This window comes from Hypanus sabinus, chromosome 15, assembly GCF_030144855.1.
Source record: "Hypanus sabinus isolate sHypSab1 chromosome 15, sHypSab1.hap1, whole genome shotgun sequence".
Taxonomy (NCBI): domain Eukaryota; kingdom Metazoa; phylum Chordata; class Chondrichthyes; order Myliobatiformes; family Dasyatidae; genus Hypanus; species Hypanus sabinus.
In genome coordinates, this window is record NC_082720.1 from 66582224 (window position 1) to 66604139 (window position 21916).

The 21916-nt window shown below is 40.2% G+C and overlaps 1 protein-coding gene across 1 annotated transcript in view; it reads right to left on the reverse strand.

The window, feature by feature from the left end:
- LOC132405261 (uncharacterized) overlaps positions 1-21605 on the reverse strand; it is a 40907-nt gene extending 19302 nt beyond the window's left edge. The window contains exons 1-5 of the mRNA XM_059989944.1: positions 21438-21605; positions 5981-6052; positions 4669-4938; positions 1717-2058; positions 1343-1603 (exon numbers count right to left, since the gene is read on the reverse strand). Coding sequence (XP_059845927.1) covers positions 1343-1603; positions 1717-2058; positions 4669-4938; positions 5981-6052; positions 21438-21576 — 1084 coding nt within the window. The 5' untranslated portion in view covers positions 21577-21605. The remainder of the gene's footprint in view (positions 1-1342; positions 1604-1716; positions 2059-4668; positions 4939-5980; positions 6053-21437) is intronic.
- Between the last annotated feature and the right edge of the window lie 311 nt (positions 21606-21916).

A 21916-nucleotide genomic window follows, 5' to 3' on the forward strand; every position in this document is an offset into this window, starting at 1 on the left:
ACTAAGGAGAAGGATATTGAATTGTGTAAGGTAAGGGAAACAAGCAGGGAAGTTATGAAAACTATTAAGATTAAAGAGGAGGATGTACTGGTGCTTTTAAGGAATATAAAAGTGGATGAATCTCCGGATCCTGACAGGATATTCCCTAGGACCTTGAGGGTGGTTAGTGTAGAAATAGTAGGGGCTCAGAAAGAAATATTTCAGATATCATTAGAAATGTGGATGTTGCTGGAGAATTGGTGTATTGCTCAAGTGTTTCCATTCTTTAAAAAGGGTTCTAAGAGTAAACCTAGCAATTATAGGCATGTCAGTTTGACATCAGTGGTGGGTAAATTAATGGAAAGTCTTCTTGGAGATACTATATATAATTATCTGGATAGACAGGGACTGATTAGGAGCAGTCAACATGGATTTGTGCATGGAAGGTCAGGTTTGACAAATCTTACTGAATTTTTTGAAGAGGTTACGAGGAAAGTTGACAAGGGTAAAGCAGTGGATGTTGTCTATATGGACCTCAGTAAGGCCTTTGACAAGGTTCCACACGGAAGGTTAGTTAAGAAGGTTCAATCATTAAGTATTAATATTGAAGTAGTAAAATGGATTAAACAGTGGCTAGATGGGAGATACCAGAGAGTAGTGGTGGATAACTGTTTGTCAGGTTGGAGGCTGGTGACGAGTGGTGTGCCTCAGGGATCTATACTGGGTCCAATGTTGTTTGTTATATACATTAATGATCTGGATGATGGGGTGGCAAATTGGATTAGTAAGTATGCAGATGATACTAAGATAGGTGGCATTGTGGATAATGATGTAGGTTTTCAAAGTTTGCAGAGAGATTTAGGTCAGTTAGCAGAGCGGGCTGAGTGATGGCAGATGGAGATTAATGCTGATAAGTGTGAGGGGCTACATTTTGGTAGGAATAATCCAAATAGGACATACATGGTAAATGGTAGGGCATTGAAGAATACAATAGAACAGAGTTACCTAGGTGTATATGATGTGTTGCACCTCTGACCTGAGTTTGGCCTCATCATGGCAGTAGAGGAGACCAGGTGTGGACATATCCGAATGGGAATGTGAAGCAGTGTTGAAGTGCTTCTGGCCTAAAACGTTAACTGCTCGTTTCCACACATTCTGCCCAACCTGGGGAGTTCCTCCAGCATGTTGTATGTGTTCCTATACAGTATATATATGGCTGAAGACATTTGCATAGTCCTGTAATTCTACGCTTCAGCTCCCTGGGATTCTCCCACACGGCATGGAAATAGATGGTCACTGGGGGTAGAAATAAATAAGCCTCATCATGAAACTCAGTACACTGGGAAAAACTCGCGACACTTACCTCTGACTTCCAGACTATATGGTAGTGAAAGTCGGAGCCAGTCTTGATCAAACACAACACACGTCCATTTCCCTCTGCCTCTGTCAGCTTTCTGTATGATCAGACTCAATGATTTCTCTTTCCCACTCAGTGTTTTGTCTCCAACAGTTTCACCGTCTCCATTGATCCAAACCAGTCTCGTTGATGTAGTAACGTCAGACACAGAGCAGTTCAGGGTAACGTTGTCTCCCACAGTCACTGTATCAGACGGTTCAGCTGTGACTGTGGAAACAAGAAAAACATTATTGGTCTCCTTAAAAACAGGAGCAACATTCAGCACTAAAGCAAAAAGCTGTCATTCTGGGAGACCTGTTGTCACACATTTTGTCTCCTACCTTTAACTGTGGTTAGTTTCATAGTCTGAAATGATTTTTGATCCAGTGTACAGGAGTAATCTCCTGCATCCTCAAACACCACAGGAAAAACCCTCATACTGAAATTCCAGCCGTTAAAAGGTGTCTTTGTGAGCTTCAGTCGATTCACAAAGTGGCTGTCAACGTCATTCACGGGCTGAGATTTCAATGCTGTTGCAATTTGTTTCTTCAGACTTTGATTAAAAATTGATGTCCAGCTCCAGATAGCGTTGTTGTAAACTTCATTACTGTTGTAACAGATGAGGTGGAATTCACTGTGATCCGTAACTGAGCGATAAAACCTGGTAGGTTCACGATATGGACCTGCATGAAAGAGAGGAGAACTCGTTAAAATGTTACAAAGCCATTTGGTTGAGAGTGACGAGATGCCGGCATAAAACCACCAGACACAGGAGCAACATTAGGCCATTCAGCCCATCGAGTCTCCTCCACCATTACATCATGGCTGATTTATTATCCCTCCCAAATCCATTCTTCTGTCTTCTTCTGTTAACTGTTGATGCCCCGACTAATTATGAACTTATCAAACACTGCTTTAAGGTAACTCCACAGATTCATCACCCTCTGGCTAAGGAGGATCCTCGTCATGTCTGTCTTAAATAGTTGACCCTCTATTCTGAGGCTGTGCTCTCTGGTACTACACTTCCCACTGTCAGAAACATCCTCTCCACATCCACTCTGTCTAGCCCTTGCCATCTTCAAAAGGTTTCAATGAGACCTTTCTCAGGTCTTGAGCCATCAAGTACTCCTCTTTCTTAACCCTTTCATTCCCAGAGTCATTCTCATGACACTCCTCTGGACCTTCTCCAAAGCCAGAACATCCTTTCTGAGATAAAGGACCCAAAATTGCTCACCACTCTCAACGTCCAGTCTGACACTTCATCAAGATGGCGGTGCGACGCAGCTTGCAATGGCCACTCCGGAGCTGATTAGCTGTTATTTGTGAAGCGGGGTGCCGTGCACAATCATATTTGGGTGAAAAACGGATGTGGAATCACGGAGGAACATCTGGAAATCTCCAGCAAGACCTTCTTCAATGCTGCTGCTGCTATGAGGTCTGGGTCTCTGCTGGGAAGAACAGACCCCCAGCCCTCGGGGTTGCGTTGCCGATGGCCATTGGCGGGGGGCATCTTAATACGCTCGGCAGAGGATGGTGCTCGGAGAAGCTTTGCTGGAGGGAATGGTCAGAGGCTCGGAGGCTCGACGGACTCGGAGTCTGCTGTGATCAGGTCGCTTTCAGTGTGTGCTGTGTCTGCGAGGCTGGGTTCGAAGGAGCTTTTGTTGCGTGCTATGCCTGCGGAGCTGAGTCAGACGGTGCCGTGGAAGTCCATAGCAGGGATATTCCCTTCTGCTGTCTGCGTGGGATGATGAGTCTATCGGGGACCCTCAGGACTTGTGGAAACTGTGTGGTGGTTTCCTTTGAACTTATAGTCTTTTAACATCTTTGGACTATTTTTACTGTGCCCATGGTCTGTTTTTTTTATCAATTATGCTATTGTTTGCACTGTTGTAACTATATGTTGTAATTATGTGGTTTTGTGCAGGTCTTGTAGCTTTAGTTTTTGGTCTTGTTTTGTCTGTTGGGATTGGAGCTCCTTTCCGGGGAACACACTAAAATGGTAGCACAATATTAATACACAGCAGCCTCTCCAGACTCTGGATTGGGGTTTGCCAAACATTATGTGGATTTTCTGGTGTAGTCTGTTTTGTCATGTGCTTTTGTGATATCATCCTGGAGAAAAATTGTCTTATTTATTAACTGCATTGCACTTGTGGTTTCTAAATGACAATAAACTGAATCTGAATCTGAAACTGAATAATGTCTTATAAAGCCTTGATATCCTTGCTTTTATACCCTAATCCTCTCGCAATGAATGCTGACATTGCTTTACCTTTCTTACCACTCAATCAACCTGCAAGTTCACCTTTAGGGAATCCTGCTCAAGGACTACTGAGTCCTTTTTTACTTCTCTTTTCTGATTTTCTTTTAAATAGCCCATTCCCCTAAATATTTTTAAATCACATAATCAGCTGCAGTTTCTGGATGGACCGGACGTATTCACCCTCTCATTGGTCCACACGTGGGACCTGATTCCCGCTGAAGCCTGAGTCTCTCATTGAAGCTGGAATCACATCAAATATGATAAAGGCTTGGTGGGAAGTGATACTAAGAGAGAGAGATAATGCTTTGTTGTTCAGTGTTGCTCTGTGAACCGGGACCAACTGCTGAGTGTGTGTAGGAAGTGTTGGTGGTTGTCATGTGGACTCCTGCTTCTCTGTAACACTTTGACATGAGTAACACTTCAATATCCACCACCGCAGTTGAACAATTACCCTATCGAATCGTGATTATGATTGTTTTTAATCTCAAGAGTGGAGAATGTAGCACTGATATATTGAATGACCCACTGGAATGATCGGTATGATCCCATTATAGCTAATTTACCTTAATGACTTGTAATGATGTAATCTGAAATTGTCTCCACCGTATATTTGCTCCTCTTGATCTATGAGTTATTATCCTGAATGTCCTCTCATTGCCCGATCTCAGTCATGGTTTTAAACGATGGGGAAGCAGATCCTTTGGTTCAACTCTTCCACGCCAAACAAGATGCTACAGAAATGAGACGAGCTTGGATCGGCATGGACCAGTTGTACTGAAGTGCCTGTTTCCATGATCTATGACTCCATGGTTTTCAGACTGCCAATGTCTCCTCCTTCATACTGTTGATATGCATCAGGATATCACTTTTCTCTTGCCTGAATTCACAAATTTCCATGTCTTCTGCCTGGTAAATACTGATAAGGATCCATACAGACCCAGCGATTAACTATTCCTTTGCTATTTTTAACAACCTCGTACCAGGCAGATTTATTCCACCCCAATTCTTACAATGAGGTAGCAGCACTTACCCGTGTTTACAGTAAAATCACTTTTCCTTGTTCTAACAATGGTTCCGTTTACCCGCACTTCACACTCATACATCTTCTCATCCTCCACTGTAACGTGTCGGATAATCAGATAGACGGTGTTATTCAGCCGGATTTGATCAGTGTTTCTCCTGTTCTGCTGAGATGAGTCTCTTGGTTTCCAGCGGAGACTGACAGTATCTGGGAGTCTGGGGATGATACAGCTGAGGGTGATGTCACTGCCCTTCTTGGGTTTTCCTGGCTTTGCTACAACTGTGAGAAATACAAACATAAGACAAAATGACACAGGAGCAGAATTGGACCACTTTGCCATTTGTGTCTGCTCTGCCATTCCATCATGGTTGATTTATTTTCTTTCTCAACCCCTTTCTCCTGCTTTTTCCTTGTAACCTTTCACACCCTTAATCATCAAGAACCTCTTCACCTCTGCTTTAAATCAATCCATTGACTTGAACTCCACAACCACTTGTGGCAATGAATTCCATAGATTCTGCATCCACCGGCTAAAGAAATTCCTCCTCATCTCTGTTCTACGGGACATTCTTGAATATGTGAGTCTGTGCCATCCGGTCCTATACTCTCCCACTATCAGAACCATCATCTGCACATCAAATCTATCTCGGCCTTTCAATATTTGGTCGGTATATTGAATAAGTGCAGTGAGTAGTAACATGTCCAATGATTGGGTTCAAACTGACCTCAAGATGTGACTGCTACAGGACAGAGAGAGTGTTGGGTTCCAGATGCAAAATAACACAGTGAGCGCACAAACTCTCAGTCTGGTTACATCAAATTCAGTGAGACAGAGCAGAAGGATTGAACTCTTTACCCACCCTCCTGAACCTGATGGAATGTCAGGGTTCAGTTTAGGGTCACACAGTTTGGACACTAACTGAGGATGCATTAGGTGGTGCCCTGGCACAGAGGCTAGTGTTGCTGTCTCACAGCTCCAGCGACCCTGGATCAATCTTGACCTATGTTGCTGTTGCTGTCCATGCAGTGATTACCGATCTTGACCTATGATCTTGACCTTCTCCTTGAAATACTGTGGCTGTCATTCAGGTGATCTTCCCGTATCCCAAACACGTACAGGTTGTTCGGTTGTTTGGGAATTGACCAATCTAGTCTGACTCTATCTTTGGATTGTTGGCACACGTCATTAAGACCGCACCCCATCATGTATGATGATACAATGTGCATAAACTCATTTTAAAATGTGGTGACAGACCCAGAAGTTATTTAAATCTTGAAGATAAACAATTTTTTGCACTTTTCAAATATTTGTCCCACTTACCTTTGATCTCAAAATTTTGGTATTGCTTCAGGATTTCATAACTCGGTTCTCTTTGCGCCAGGATGATAGATCCTGCAAATTTAACATTCACAAGTCAACATCATCAATGTTATTCTCCATTTTATGACAGATGCCACTGTATTTGAAGTTTGCTTCCCATTGTGGGGTCCACCCTCTGGATCCTTAGAATCATAGAAACAGAGAAAACCTACAGCACAATACAGACCCTTCGGCCCACAAAGTTGTGCCAAACATGTCCCTACCTTGGAAATTACTAGGTTTACCTATAAGCCTCTATTTTTCTAAGCTCTGTGTACCTATCCAGAAGTCTCTTAAAAGACCCTATCATATCTGCCTCCACCACAGCCCATTCCACACACTCACCACTCTCTGAGTAAAAAACATATCCCTGACATCTCCTCTGTACCTACTCCCCAGCACCTTAAACCCATGTCCTCTTGTGGCAACCATTTCAGCCCTGGGAAAAAGCCTCTGACTACCCCCACAATCAATGCCTCTCTTTAGAAAATGTCACAAGTCACTGGGTGACTGGTGTGAAGCGTGCTTTCCAATCCCAGACAACAGCGCCATTTCTAGGATTGTCTCGTCCAGTTAACATAATGTTGTCTGTCTTATGAAAAATATAAAAATGACTGTAAAAAAAGAGAAACGTTGGAAGTGTTTTAGCATGAAATCACAGACGTTTAATTCTACTTCACTCAGCATTAGTGTTCCATTGGTGCAGAATTACCTTTTTATCAGTTGATCACAACATAACCACAAACACATTAAAATGGTAAGTTGCTTCATTATTGTCACTCATACCAAGGCATATGAAAAACTTTGTTAAGTTGCCATCCACACAGTTCATTCAATCTCTTCAGCACGTTGAGGCAATGCAAGGAAAAGCAATTACAGAATGCAGAATAAGGTGTTTCAATGACCAAGGAAGTGCAGTGTAAGCTAGTAACACACTGCAATGCCATGATGAGGTGGTTTGTGAGAACATGAATCTATCTTATTGTACAAGAGATCCATTGAATTGTCGTCAAACGGCAGAATAGAATCTTTCATTGAAAGGGGATGATACAGAAATTTTATAGGGAGGTAGTCACTCTTCGTTTGCAGGAGACGGGTAAGTGGGTGACTGTCAGGAGAAGGAGGGAATATACACAGCCAGTGTAGAGTACACATGTGGCTGTTCCTTTCAGCAATAAGTGTATAATTTTACATACTTATTACTGAGGGGCATGACCTACCAGGGGGAGCCATGGTGACTGGGTCTCTTGCACTGAGTCTGGTGCTGTGGTTCAAAAGAGAAAAGAGATGTAAGAGGAGATTCTTTCATCGGAGGAACCGAAACGAGGTTCTGTAGGCCAGTAGGGGCACCCAGATGGTATATTGCCTCTCTGGTGCCAGGATCAGGGATATCTCAGATCATGCCCATGGTGTTCGAAAGGGCTGGGGTGAATAACGGTACATACTGTTCATCTACAAAGATCAGTATTACCATGGACAGGAGGATAAGAGAATTGCCAATGGATATACTGGGTTCATGTCCGTATTTCTTTTCCCTTTGCAGGGATTTCCTAATGTGATAGTGAAATGCACAATCTGATGTATCAGACTCACCCACATGGGCATATTGATATCAAGAAGGTGATGTTGAGTCTCCTGAAAAATAATAGAGTAGATAAATCCTCAGGGCCTTATGGGTTCCATCCATCATTATGGAGAGAGATAAGGGAGCAGATTGTTGGCCGAGATCTTAGTATTCTCCGTAATCAAGGCCAGCTTACAAAAAACTTAGGAAGAGCCGATGTTCAGTTGCTTAGATGGGCAATAGGGAGACATGTTGGGTAATGTAATGGGTGACAGATGACACATATTGTTCAAAATGGAAACTATTCTGCACAATTCACAAACACCATCATTGAGTTGTCTTCACATCACAAGATGCTGTCTGATGTAATGACATCAGTGTAAGGTTACTGTGTTTGGTCTGTTCATAATGGTTGTAAAAGTCTGCAGCTTTTAAATAAGCATGTAAGATGCTTCTTGCTGCTTTATGTGTTAAGTCCTACATTGGTGACCCCGACGCTCTCGGACTATTCCAGACAATGATATGTTGACCGATACAGTCACTTTGAAGCTGCCAGTGTTTTGTGAGCAGCAGACTGCCGGGTTATTTGGAAGGGTGCAAGCCCAGTTCATGTTGTGAGAAATCACCGCTGACAATACCAAATTTTACAATGCCATAGCATCACGAAGTTGTTCTACTGCAGCCGGAGTGGTGAGTCTATTAGTAGATCTGCCTGCACGTGATAAAAACTCACCTGTTGAGAACTTTTGGACTGTCTGAGTTGGAGATACATTGTTTCCCCTCCTTTCCCTTTCTCTGGGAAAGAACCTGTGTCCAAGGACTGTTAGAAGGTCTAAGGATCTGGTGGCTTGTGGACACAAAGGACTGTGGGTCATTACCCTGTACCCCCAGTAAGCTCCACCAGCACATGTCCACAACTGGCTCGTCCATGTAGACTGGACTCAGGAAAACTGGCCAGCACAAAAGCTGAGTTTGCAAACATGGAAGTGCTTGGCTTTGTGTTCAGGTTGAATAGCCCTTGGGCTTCACAACACCCCACATGGCCGCTAAGCCCAATGATGGTTGCTGTCCATGCAGTGATTACCTCCACCTTAATGAGGCCACCACCCCCGATTATCACCCAGACCCACATATTCAAGGACTTTCAGCACATTTAGCCAGAAAGATGACATTTTCTAAAGTGATCTTATTGAGGGGCTATCGTCAGGTGCCTATGTGAAGTGAGAAATTTCCTGAAACCGCAGTTATAAATCCGTTTGGCCTATTTGAGTTTGTGTGCATGCTGTCGGTGCTGAAACATGCAGCAACAGCAACTGATGAACTCTATGTTAAAAGATTTAGATTTCCTTTTTGTTTAGCAAGACAACATACTTGTCACCAGCATATCCAAAACCAAACACTTATCACATCTTCACACACCTTTCAAGTGCTTAAGCCAATATTATATAATTATTGATCCCGCCAAATGCCAGTTCTGGTGTCTACTATTGACTTTCTCAGCCACCACATCACCGCAGTGGGAATGACCCCAGCCACCTGCCAAAGCAATGCAAGAGTTTTTGGGTATGGTGAACTTCTATCACAACTTAATTCTGTGAGCTGCTGAACTCGACCGCGTGCTGCTGAGGCGGATGCTGGGCCTCGTTCAGGCGAAGCGGCGAATATGGTCAAAATTCTGAAAGCGATAAGGGAGCTTCAGAAAGAAATAAAGCAGCAGCTACGTGATATTAAGTCAGAGCTAGCCAATGTCAATCAAAAAATAGCAGTGGCAGAGACTCGAATATAGAAGGTGGAGGATCACATTCAAAACGTTGATTGAATGCTCAGTAAGATGATAAAAATATTAAATCACCAAGAAGGTAAACTGCTTGACCTGGAAGGAAGATCATGGTGGAAAAATATCAGAATCTACAACGTTCCCGAAGGAATGGAGGGATTGTCTATGACGGAGTTTGTCAGAAAGTTACCGCGGGACACATTGGATCTTCCCTCGACTATGGAGCTGGAAATCAAAAGAACGCATCACACATTAGCCCCGAAGTCTACCCGGGATAAGTCACGTTTAACAATAATTAAATTCCTTCAGTACAGTACCAAGGCGGAGATTCTATGAAGGGCCTGGGGTAAGAAGAGAGTGTTTTTAGATGATAAATTAATATATTTATATTATATTATTAGATTACGCCCCCCCGCCCACAGTCCTGCAGAAATGTAAAAAATACTCTGAAGTAAAGATAGTACTATAGCAAAAAAAGATTAGATTACAAACTTCATGCCCTGTTAAACTTCGAGTGTGTTATGAAGACAGGATGGGTTGTACCAGACAGTGGAAGAGGCGACTACAGACATGAAGGCCAGAGGGTTTCCCGTCAGCGTAACCAAACTGAGGGAAAGCCTGTCAGAGGAATTATCCTGCTCCGCTTGGGAAGTAGTGCGAGAATCAAGAAGGCAGGAAATGGGAGGAAGCTGAGAGAAGTATATCAGAAAGAGACTGAGAGTTTTCCAGACAGTCCTCACGCCCTCCAGAAGAGCCATAAGGTTTGGCTAACTTCAAAAATGTTGTGAAGCTAAGCGGAAGCAAAAGTAGACAGTGATATACCTATCTCGAGAAATACTTATTATAATGTGGATTTAATATTACTTAGTTGTTATTCTTTATTCACTCAATTACTCCTTTTTCCCCACCAAAATGAGAATATACATATATGTGTGCATATATGTGTATGTATGTAATATGTGTGTGTGTATGTGTGTGTGTGTGTGTGTGTGTGTGTGTGTGTGTGTGTGTATATATATATATATTTGTGTGTGTATGCGTGTATGTATATATAGGCGGAATACACAGGGAAATCTTTTCTGTGTAATGGATTTGTTCACTGATTTTTATGAATACTGCAATAGGGGCCCTCAACTCACAAGTAGGAGGGGTTATCCCACATAGCATTTCCTCTAGCTCAACACAGGGTCATCATTCTACATTCTATGTTGACAGATGGCTAGGGACAAGGTAAAATTCATTTCTTTTAATGTCAATGGGCTATTTAATCCAATCAAACGTAATAGAATTTTATCCAAAATGAAAAAAGTACAAGCCAATGTAGTATATTTATAGGAAACTCATTTAAGTGATAATGAGCATAAAAAACTAAAGAGAAATGGCTTCGCTAATTTGTTTTTCTCCTCATATAAATCAAGACATAGGAGAGGAGTTGCAATTCTTATCTCAAGTAAGCTAAATTTTGAAAATGTATTCGAAATGGGAGATAAAGGCAGATATATTCTGGTAAGGGGGAAATAGATGGAAATTCAGTTACTCTATTGAATATATACGCACCCCCGGGAGGTGATATTGGTTTCTTTCAGAAAATTACTGATATTATGGTAATGGAAACAGAAGGTCTCCTGATATGCGGGGAGACTTAAATTTACAATTACAACCAAACTTAGACTCTTCCAATAGAAAAACCTATGAAACAAAATTTTACATTAGAAAGTTAATACACTTTTTGAGGATGTTGGTTTAATCGATATATGGAGGGACCTTTTCCCCGACAGAAGGGATTACACTCATTATTCTGCTCCCCATTCAGTATATACAAGAATAGACTATTTCATAACATATGGAAAAGACAAAGACAAAATAAACACCTGTGGAATTGGGACAATAGTTATAAGTGACCATGCACCTATATATTTATCTACTGATTTTGACCTACAACCAACGAATACTATTTGGAAACTAAATTCAAGTCTACTCAATGATCCGTACTTTAAGGAACAAGTTAAAAAAGAAATTGGTCTCTACTTCGAATTTAATGATAATGGAGAGGTTTCACCTCCCATTTTATGGGGTACTCTGAAGGCGGTCTTAAGAGCGAAAATTATCGCAATATCTTCATATAAGAAAAAATAAGGAATAAAACATTAGTGGAATTACAAAATAGGCTGAAGGAACTAGAGAAAAAACACAAATTGAATTTGGCACAGGATATATTAGGGGAAATAAAAAGAATTAGCAATGAAACTAATAGTTTGGCTATGCAGAAAATCAGGAAAAATTTAATGTTTTGGAAACAGAGACATTATGAAAGTGGATCAAAATCTATGAAAATACTGGCGTGGAAACTGAAAAAAAGGTAGCATAAAATACAATTCATAGAATTAGGGACCCAAGAATGAAAATGATAAAAAATAAGCTAAGTGAAATTCAAGAAGCTTTTGAAGTGTTTTACAAAACCCTATATCCCAAAGTTCCGGGGGAAGCATAACCGAAATTGACACTTTCTTGAATTCTCCAGAGTTACTCACCTTAAGCGAAGAACAAAATAGAGCGATGACTGCTAACATAACTGAAGTTGAATTGAAAGCTGTAATTAGTAGGCTTAAATAAAGCAAGTCACCGCGATCAGATGGGTATACAGCAGTGTGGTACAAAGAAATTAAAAATGAGTTAATTCCTGTTTTACTCCACACACTGAACTGGGCTCTAAAAAAGGCACAAATGCCACCCAGTTGGAAGGAAGGAATCTCAGCTATACCGAGAGAAGGCAAGGATCAAATGGAATGCGGGTCATTTAGACCAATATCCATTCTTAATGTAGATTATAGATTATTTACCTCCATCATGGCCAAAGGATTAGAGGAGTTGCTACCCATGCTGATACGTAATGATTAGACAGGTTTTATACGACAACGCCTGAGACAAGACAATATATGAAGGACACTTCACATTATGGATCATATGCAAAAAAATAAAATCAAAGCAATAGTGACAAGCATGTATGCTAAAAAAGCATTTGATTCAGTTAATTGGAATTTTCTTTACAGAGTTTTGCGTAGATTTGGTTTCCAAGACACATTTACTAAAACTATACAGACACTATATGACAATCCTACTGCTAGGATTAAAATCAATGGATATTTATCAAGTAGTTTTCCTCTAGAAAGGGGCACGAGACAGGGTTGTGCATGGTCACCACTACTTTTTGCGTTATATCTGGAACCATTAGCTCAATACATCAGACAAAATGAAGATATCAGGGGAACTACTATTAAAGAGACAGAGCATAAATTGGCTTGTTATGTGGATGACATTTTGATCTATCTAGGGCAACCAACATACTCTTTACCTAAATTGATGCAATCCTTTGAACAATATGGTCAATTATCAGGATACAAGTTCAATATATATAAAACCCAATTACTTTCATATTACTATAGCCCACCAAGAGAAATTGAAAGTCAATACCCCTGGGCATGACACACAGAGTCTTTCAAATATTTGGGCATCATAGTGCCAAAGGATTTGGCAAAATTATCAGAATGTAATTATCAGCCTTTATATAAAAAAATCAAGGAGGATATGGCAAGATGGAACCTGATTCCTTTTTTCAGTCTAAGTTCAAGAATTGAGTCTATTAAAATGAATATACTGCCCAGACTGTTATATCTCTTTCAGACCCTACCAATAGAGATTAATCAAAATCAATTCAATGAACGGAACAAGATGTTATCAAAGTATTTTTGGCAGGGTAAAAGGCCTAGAGTTTGCCTCACAACTTTGCAATTAGCAAAGGAAAAGGGGGGGGGGGGGTTGGTGCCTACCTTCTCTTAGAGATTATTATTTTGCAGCACAGTTGAGAGCTGTGATATGTTGGTGCAACCTATCATATGATGCTCAATGGAAAAACATTGAGGAGCGGGTACTTCCCATCCCCATACAAGCAATTTTGGCTGATAACAACCCCCAAAGGTATATAAATACTATTGATAACTCATGGGTGAAATTGACTCTTAAAATATGGAAAACTACTATAAAAGAATATAATCTAGAGGGAGATATTGTAATTCTTAAATGGTGTGTACATGACTCGGATTTTACACCAAATAAATTGGATGCTAGTTTTAAGGACTAGACAGCTAATGGAATAACATTTCTTTGCAACATAATGAAAGAAGGAACACTGTTCAGTTCTGAAATGCTTAAAGAGGAACACTTACTAGAAAAACAAGATTTTTATCGATATTTATAGATGTGACAATATGTTAATAAGACGCTTAAAAATGTAACCAAGGCAAATACATGCTTGATATAGCTCTTTAGGAAAGCATATAATTCAGATAATATTAGTAGAATCATTTCAAGCATGTATAAGGGTTGTCAAATCTTAAAACACATTTGACTTCATACATTGAAACAAAATGGGAGAAGGAAGGAGGGATAATTATATCTGAGAAAGAATGGACAACAATATGGAGGTATCAATGGAAGTGTACCAGTTCACAGAAATCAAGGGGATTTGGATGGAAAAACTTGATAAGATATTTTATTACACCCTCTCAGAAATCCCATTATGATAGTAACCTCCCTGTTTGCTGGAGAAATTGTGGAAATCAAAATGCAAATCATTATCATATTTTTTGCGACTGCCCTATTATCAAAAACTATTGGAGGGGGATACACAATGCCCTACAAGACATCTTTAAATGTGAAATACCCTTAGAGAGTAAGACCATATATTTTGGATATATACCTCAAGAATGGTTGAAAAGAGATAAATATTTAATGAATATACCGTTGGTAGCTGGTAAAAAGACTCTTACAAGGAAATGGTTATCACAGAGAGCCCAACTTTAAATACATGGATGGAAATTACAATGAACATTTACAAAATGGAGAAGATAACAGCATCTGTTAATCATAAGCTGGAACAATTTGATTCATACTCAGGGAAATGGTTGAACTACATAATGCCTCATAGGCCTGATCTTATTCTCACAAATCAATGAATATGTTGTAAAAAAAAAGATCACTCCCTACTTGTACATAGTTCTTTACTTTTGCTTGTTTTTTTCTTCCCACTCTTTTCTATAAGTGTATACCTCAGATAAATACTTTGTGGAGATTCGTGGTATATATGATTATATGATATATATGTACAATGTCTGAAATACATCTTGTATTCACAAGTTTCAAAATTCATTTTGTAATGAAATTACAAAAAAAAGAAAAAATAATATTAGCATCTCAGATAACACCCCTGTAAAAATGATTAAATCTAGAACTCACAGTATGTTAGCATAATCAGTAAGTTGTCGATTTAACAGCCCAAAAATAGATGTCAATGCTATTTTGAGTAGGGAATAAATTTTTAGCCAATTTTTCTTGAAAAACACAGATAGTTTAGCTTATCCTCTCTTTCCAGAAATTATTCTCTTTCTTTCTTTTTCATAAATTCTAAAAATTCATAAGACAAACATAATGAATTTCTGGTAAATAACTGCCTTAGGACAAAATGGGATTTAATCTTTCTAAAGGTAGTTTGGTAGATTTAATTTAAATAAAGGTTTTAGATTATTTTTAATTAATGCTATTTACAACTAGAAAATTTATTGACAATATTGAACAGTAAAGTTACTAAAAACCGTAAACCAAAGCAATAAGAATAAAAATATAGCCTAAGGCACAATTTTATTCAAGACTTTGAAAAAAACATTTTCTTATGTAGCGACATGATCAGACATGATCATATATGCCTAGCCTTTGAAACTTGTACTTGTTTTTTGTTGCACAAATACTTGTAATGCCCTGGTTCATAGTTTTTTTTTACTGTTATGCTGTATGTATTTCATTTTCTGCTGTTCTGTGAGAACTACTTATTTTCAGCTTATGTTTGGGTTATTGTTGAAGAAAAGAAATGAAGAGAAATGCCATCCAATTAGGATGGTCAAATTGAAGGGGAGGTTTCTCTGGTGAGGGGCACCAAGGTTAGGCTTGAAGCTTTTTGTTCAAGCAGAGATAAAGAGAGAAGATGCTGAGGAGAATCAGTCATAACATAAGATCTGGTAGGAGACCCATTTGATCAAGATGGATTGGGATCGACGTTCGGAAGGTGGCGTGTACTTTCACGTTGACCAAGGTCCCAGTGCATGAGTGACAGAGAAGTTCAAGATGAGCTCCAACTTGTGTACATTTAACTGTTCAATTAGAACGGGACCTTTTCTTTTTTGTAATTCTTTACTAAAACTTTAGTTAAGACTCATAAATATATTTCCTTTAATTATATGCAGTTTACAGTCTGTTATTCTGTGGTGTTAATTTGTCACAGAGAAGCAAATGACACAGCATCCACACAAACTGGAGTTTAGGGTGGGATTGAGAGTGCGTCAATCTTACAAGATAGGCGGGGCCAGAGGTTGTCTTCTCGAGACTTATGCAGCCAAGGAAACTGAAGTGTTTTATACTCAATGCTGGGTTGAACGAGATGAGCACACATGGTTTTCACCTACAACTTAAATTTGATGATTTCTATCCTTGCTCTTGATGCTTATTGCACAAGGAAAAACATGTTCACACATATAAGAAATTGAAAACTGCAGCAAAATGTTCATTGCTTTCCTCTGAATGGCTGGATACTCTTCATTCACAGAAATCCAGAACTTGTCCAGGAGCAGGTCAGTAAATCTCATCGTCAGTGCACGATTAGAGGGCATCTCACATAGTTCTTCCTCTTCTCTCAAAGTCAAATTCTCAGGCGGAGCAGAAGATTCAAAGAAAGTATCCCTCACCTAGTCATACACTTGTGTTGAAAGGGAGGAAAAATATTGTTCAGTTTTCTCCTGTATTTCTTCCAGTTGGTTGTCAGTAAGACTTGAGACTTGAGTTATCATTCCTCACTCTCAAGCCCAAGCAGCAGTGGAAACATTTCAAGGTTTCCTTTTGCAACATGATTTTTCCAAAGATTTGATTTCCTTTTGAATCGAAGAAGCTTAGCACTTGAAGTCAATACAGGGCCTTACAGAGACTTGTTCAAATAATTCATATGATGGAAAATGAAGTAAGTAGCTAGTTTCTGCAGCCATTTTTCAGCTTCAAACCACTCAGCAAAATCTGACTTTGTATTTTCTTGAAAGTATTCCTGCAATTCACGTTTCAGCTCAAACACCCTGTTGAGAACTTCCTCTGCTAAGCCACCAGATTTCTGTAAGTAGCAGGAGAATAGTGTGCTCTTTGTCCAGTTTTCCAAACATTCTCGAGACAAACATTGGTCTTTGTGTAATAAACTTAACTATTTTTGTAACATCAACTAGGAATTTTTTCATTTCATCTTGAAAACTTTTTGACATCTGCAACTCTCTGTGAAGAAAACAGTGTCTTGTGACAATGTCAGAAGTTCCTTTTTTAACAAGAGAAGCTAAACCTCTCATGGAGCCAACTATTGATGGGGCACCATCAGTACAGATGGCAACACAAATCTCCATGACAGACATTTTGTTTCTAGAAATAAAGACAAAGCACTAAATGTAGACCGTAAGACATTAAGACATAGGAGCAGAGTTCGGTCATTCAGCTCATTGAATCTGCTCCCCATTCATCATGCCTGATCCCAGATCCCACTCAACCCCATATACCTGCCCTCTCACCATATTCTTGATGCCCCGACCAATCAGCAATCTATCAATGTCGGCTTTGAATATACCCATGGACTTGGCCTCCACTGCAGCCTGTGGCAGAGCATTCCACAGATTCACCACTCTTTGATGAAAAAAATTCCTCATTACGTTTGTTCTGAAAGGTCACTCCTCAGTTTTGAGGCTGTGCCCTCTAGGTCAGGATACACCCACCAGATGAAACATCCTTTCCACATCCACCTATCTAGTCCTTTCAATATTCGCTAGGTTTCAATAAGATCCCCATGCATTCTTTTAAATTCCAGTGAGTACAGAGCCAAAGCTGCCAAATGCTACTTGTATGTTAACCCTTTCATTTCTAGAATAATTCCTGTGAAACTCCAGTGGCTGTTCTCAAATGACCACACCTCTTTTGCGATAAGGGCCCAAAACTGTTGACAATGCTTCAACTGCAGCCTGACTCGTGTTTTATAAAGCCTCTGCATTATCTCTTTGTTTTTATATTCTATCCCTCTCAAAATGTGCCAAATTTGCATTTGCCTTCTTTACCACAGACCCAGTTTGTGACTGAACCATCTGAGAGTCTTGCAAGAGTGACCCTAAATCTCTTTGCACCTCTGATGTTTGAAGTTTCTCCACTTTTAGATAATAGTCTGCACTATTGTTCCTTTTCCCAAAATACATTATCACACTTTTCCCAACACTGTGTTCCATCTGCCACATTTTAGTCCATTTTTCCAATTTTGTCAAAGTCCTGCTACAAAGGTATTGCTTCCTCAGCACTACTACCACTTAACCTATCTTCGTATCATTCACAAACTTTGCCACAAAGCCATCATTTCCATTTCTCATTGACAAACAATGTGAAAAGTAGCGGTCTCAATACGGGCACCTGAGGCACACCACTAGTCGCCAGCAGTGAAGCAGAAAAGGCCCCTTTTATACCCACTTACTGCCTCCTGCCTGTCAGCCATTCTGCTACCCATGCCAGTATCTTTCCTGTAATGCCATAGAATTTATCTTGTTAAACAGCCTCATGTGTGGCACCTTATCAAATGCTTTCTGAACATCTGAGTAAATGATATTCACTCCTCTCCTTTGTTGAACCTGTGTGTTACCTCCTCGGTGAATTCTAACAGATTTGTCAGACAGATATCTCTTTACAGAGATCATGCTAGCATCACGCAAAGTTCAAAAAATAATGATATTTTTCAATCATAATCTCTTGCATAAGCCCAGGTGAGAAAGGTGATAGCTTTTGATTTGTTTGCAATAGAAGTAAAGGACTGTGGCTTTTGTTATGCACATAAAATGTCTCTTGCCTGTTATGTTTGCAAAATCCTTCATTAATGACCATGACAGTCTAGGACAATTCCAGAGTTACTCAATGATATGTCAACCAATGCAGTTGCTCTGAAGCTACCCGAGATTTGGGAGCAGCCTATTAACATGTGGTTTGCATAGGTAGAAACCCAGTTCACACTATGTGAAATCACTGCAGACATTACCAAATTTTACTCCACCAGAGCATCACTTTGCAGTTCCACCACAGCCAGGGCGGTAAGTAGACTGAAGGACCCACCTGCGCATGATAAATGTGTCACTCTGAAAACTCACCTGTTACAGGTTTTTGGACTGCCTGAGTCTGAGTGTGCCGATCTCCTTGCCTCGTGCGGATACTAGGCCATCAGAGCTAATGGACCACAAGCTGCCTCTCCTTGGGGATCACAGTCCTTCTTTTATTTTTGAAAAACAACTGCCTGATCAACAGGAGGGGCTTCAAACAGGTCCACTGCCCCAGGATAAAAGGCGGGAGTTGTTTACGGAGCGTAACAGAGCGTTCACCTGCAGCGGGTCAGTGTTTGCATTTAATTAAAGGAAGGCAGGGGCAAGCACAGCGGCCATCGTATGAGTGCACATTGAGTGGTGATCTTCAAGCTTCAGTGAGTGAGGATGACTCAGAGAAAGCAAAGGAAGGAAAAGCTCAAGTTTTTTTATTCTGATTTTTATATCTGTTCAACTCAGTAGAGAGGACAGGCAGGATAGAGCAATGCTCTACTCACAGGATGTGGGAAGGCAGGGGGACCTCCAGTATCCCTGACCACTACAACTGTGAGAAATGCATCCCAGTGCAGCTTCTAACAAACCATGTTGAGGAGCTGGAACTAGAACTGGAAGAACTCTAGATCATTTGGGAGGCTGGGGTGGTGATTGATAGAAATTATAGGGAGGTAGTTACACCCAAGGTGCAGGACACAGAAAACTGGGTGACAGTCAGGAAGGGCAAAGGGGTTAGGGAGCTATAACCGTGTACCCATGTAGTTATTCTCCTCAACAAAAGATAGATCACTTTGGATGTTGTCGGGGGTGGATGACCAAACAGAGGACAGTCACATTGGTCTAGGCTCTCGCACTGTATCTGTCTCTGTGACTCAGACCGGAAGGAGGAAGAAGAAGCAGGCTGTGGTGATAGGGGATTCATTAGTTAGGGGAACAGACAGGAGGTCCTGTGGGTGAAAACAAGATTCTCAGATAGTTTGTTGCCTCCTGGGTGCCAGGGTCCAGTATTTCTCAGATTCAGTCCTCAGCATTCTTAAAAGGGAGGGTGAACAGCCAGAAGTTGTGGTCCATGGAAGTACCAATAACATGGGAGGATGAGTGATGAGGTTCTGCATAGGGAGTCGGGGAATTAGGTGCTTAGTTAAAGGGCAGGACCTCCAGGGTTGTGATTACAGGATTGCTACCAGCACCACATGCTGGGAATGCTAGAACAAAGAAGATTATACAGTTTAATACATGGCCAAGATGTTGGTGAAGGAAGGAAGGCATAAGATCTTTGGATCATTAGACTCTCTACCAGGGAAGGTGGGACCTTTACAGCAGGGACAGTTTGCACCTGAACTGGAGGGGGACTAATATCCAATGAAAGAGGATTGTTGATGCTGCATGGTGGTGTTTAAACTATAGTTGCAGGGGAATGGGAACCAGAATGCCAGAAGTGTTAGTGGAGAGGTTGTGGAGGCTGACATTGGTCAGATCTCAGACAAAGTTAGGAATCACAGGTTTGAGCACGGTGTGACAGAATTGAAAAGGGTGAATACAAGTCTGACAATTTTGTATCTGAATGTGCGCAGTGTACAGCATAATGTAGATGAACTTTCAGCCCAGTTGCAGATTGGCAGATACGATGATGTAGGCATCACAAAATCATGGCTGAAAGATTATATCTGGGAGTTTAATGTCCAATTGTATTCAAAGGATTTTCAGGAAGGGTTGGTAAAACTTATACCAAATTGTTCGAAAGAGGTGGCATAGGTTTGGAAGTTGTTGAATCATTGTGGATAGAGCTGAGGAACTGCGAGATAAAGAGACCCTGATGAGAGTTGTATACAGACCCCCAAACCGTAGTAAGAATGTGGTCTACAGATTACAATGGCAGATAGAAAATGTTTGCCAAAAGAGCAATGTTACAATAGCCATGGTGGATTTCAGTATGCAGATATATTAGAAAAATCTGATTGGTGCAGGATTACAGGAGTGGGGACTTCTAGAGTGCCTTATCCCTTATCACAGAAAACAGTGACCTTGCAAAACTTCCATATTTTTGACCCTTTCAGATATTTCTCTCTTTTCAAATTATTATGCAAAACATTCAGTCTTTGAAACAGATGAATAATAAGTGTTATGGAATACCAAGATGTTGCAAACTGGAAAACAAGTTGGACAAATATTCAATTCCTGGTAAATTTGATGAGATATTGTTTTTGTCTGTAAGCTGAAAACACTTTTATGCAGACTGTAAGGTGCAGATTGCTGTATGCAGAGTTGTGGACATAAAGACCACATTGGCTTTCTGTATAACCAGTGCATGATTTCAAGAAACAGGAAATGTATAAGGAATTAAAGTAGCAATAGGCCATTCAGCCCATCGTGTCTGCTGTATCAGTATACAAGATCATGTCTGACCTACTTCCTCAGCACTACTTTCTTCTACTAACTCTATGTCCCATATTTGCTTGAACATCCAAAACATTAAAAATAGAGCATACACAATTCTGTACAACTGCAAATCATGAACATGATCATGTATCTCTTGTATCCAAAATATCATTATTTTTTCTCTTACCGTTGCCTACACTAAACAATCAAAAGTTTTGTAAGTTTGTGTAGGATTATCTTGCACTCCTTTAACCTCTGAATAATTCAGATACAGTCCACTTCATCTGTTCTTACTGAACACTATACATAGCACCTCAATTGTTGGAATATCCTTGGTGCACATTTCCATCTTACACCCAATAACATCTCCATTATTTTGTGTACAACTTCACTGAAGGAACAGCTAGAAGTCCAGACAAACCAGATCTACAATCCCACCTGGTAAGTACACGCACTGAAAATGCAGAAAACAACAGAGACTAATTGGTGAGCTAAAGTACTTACTTTGGGTGAAATCAGACTGAAGAAGCAAAACAAATAAACTGAATATCAGAAGAGAAGACATGTTGCTGCAGCCAATTTGAAGCCTCATTTCACAGATTCCATCCCTTTCCCTGTCAGAGTGAAACAAATAGTGAAACATGTCGATCCAGACTCCTGAAATGACCTGAAATAAATCTGCAGCAGATTTAGTCAATGTCTTTAACACCTCAGAATCTGAACAAAATGAAGACTGTGTATTTGCTCATTCCAGTTGTAAAGTGTAACTGTTCACAGGCACACCCTCTTCCTGTTCCAATATAGACTGTTATTTTTTTCATTTCCAAGGAAAATTACTACATTATTTTGGTTCCTCTTTCAGTTGTGAGAGTGGTAAAGAACAGTAAACTTGAGAAAATTGTCCCAAAATGTCACAATTTGTACTCATCAGGAACTAGTCAAATTGATATAACTGAGGATATGAAGTTAGAGAAATTATTATA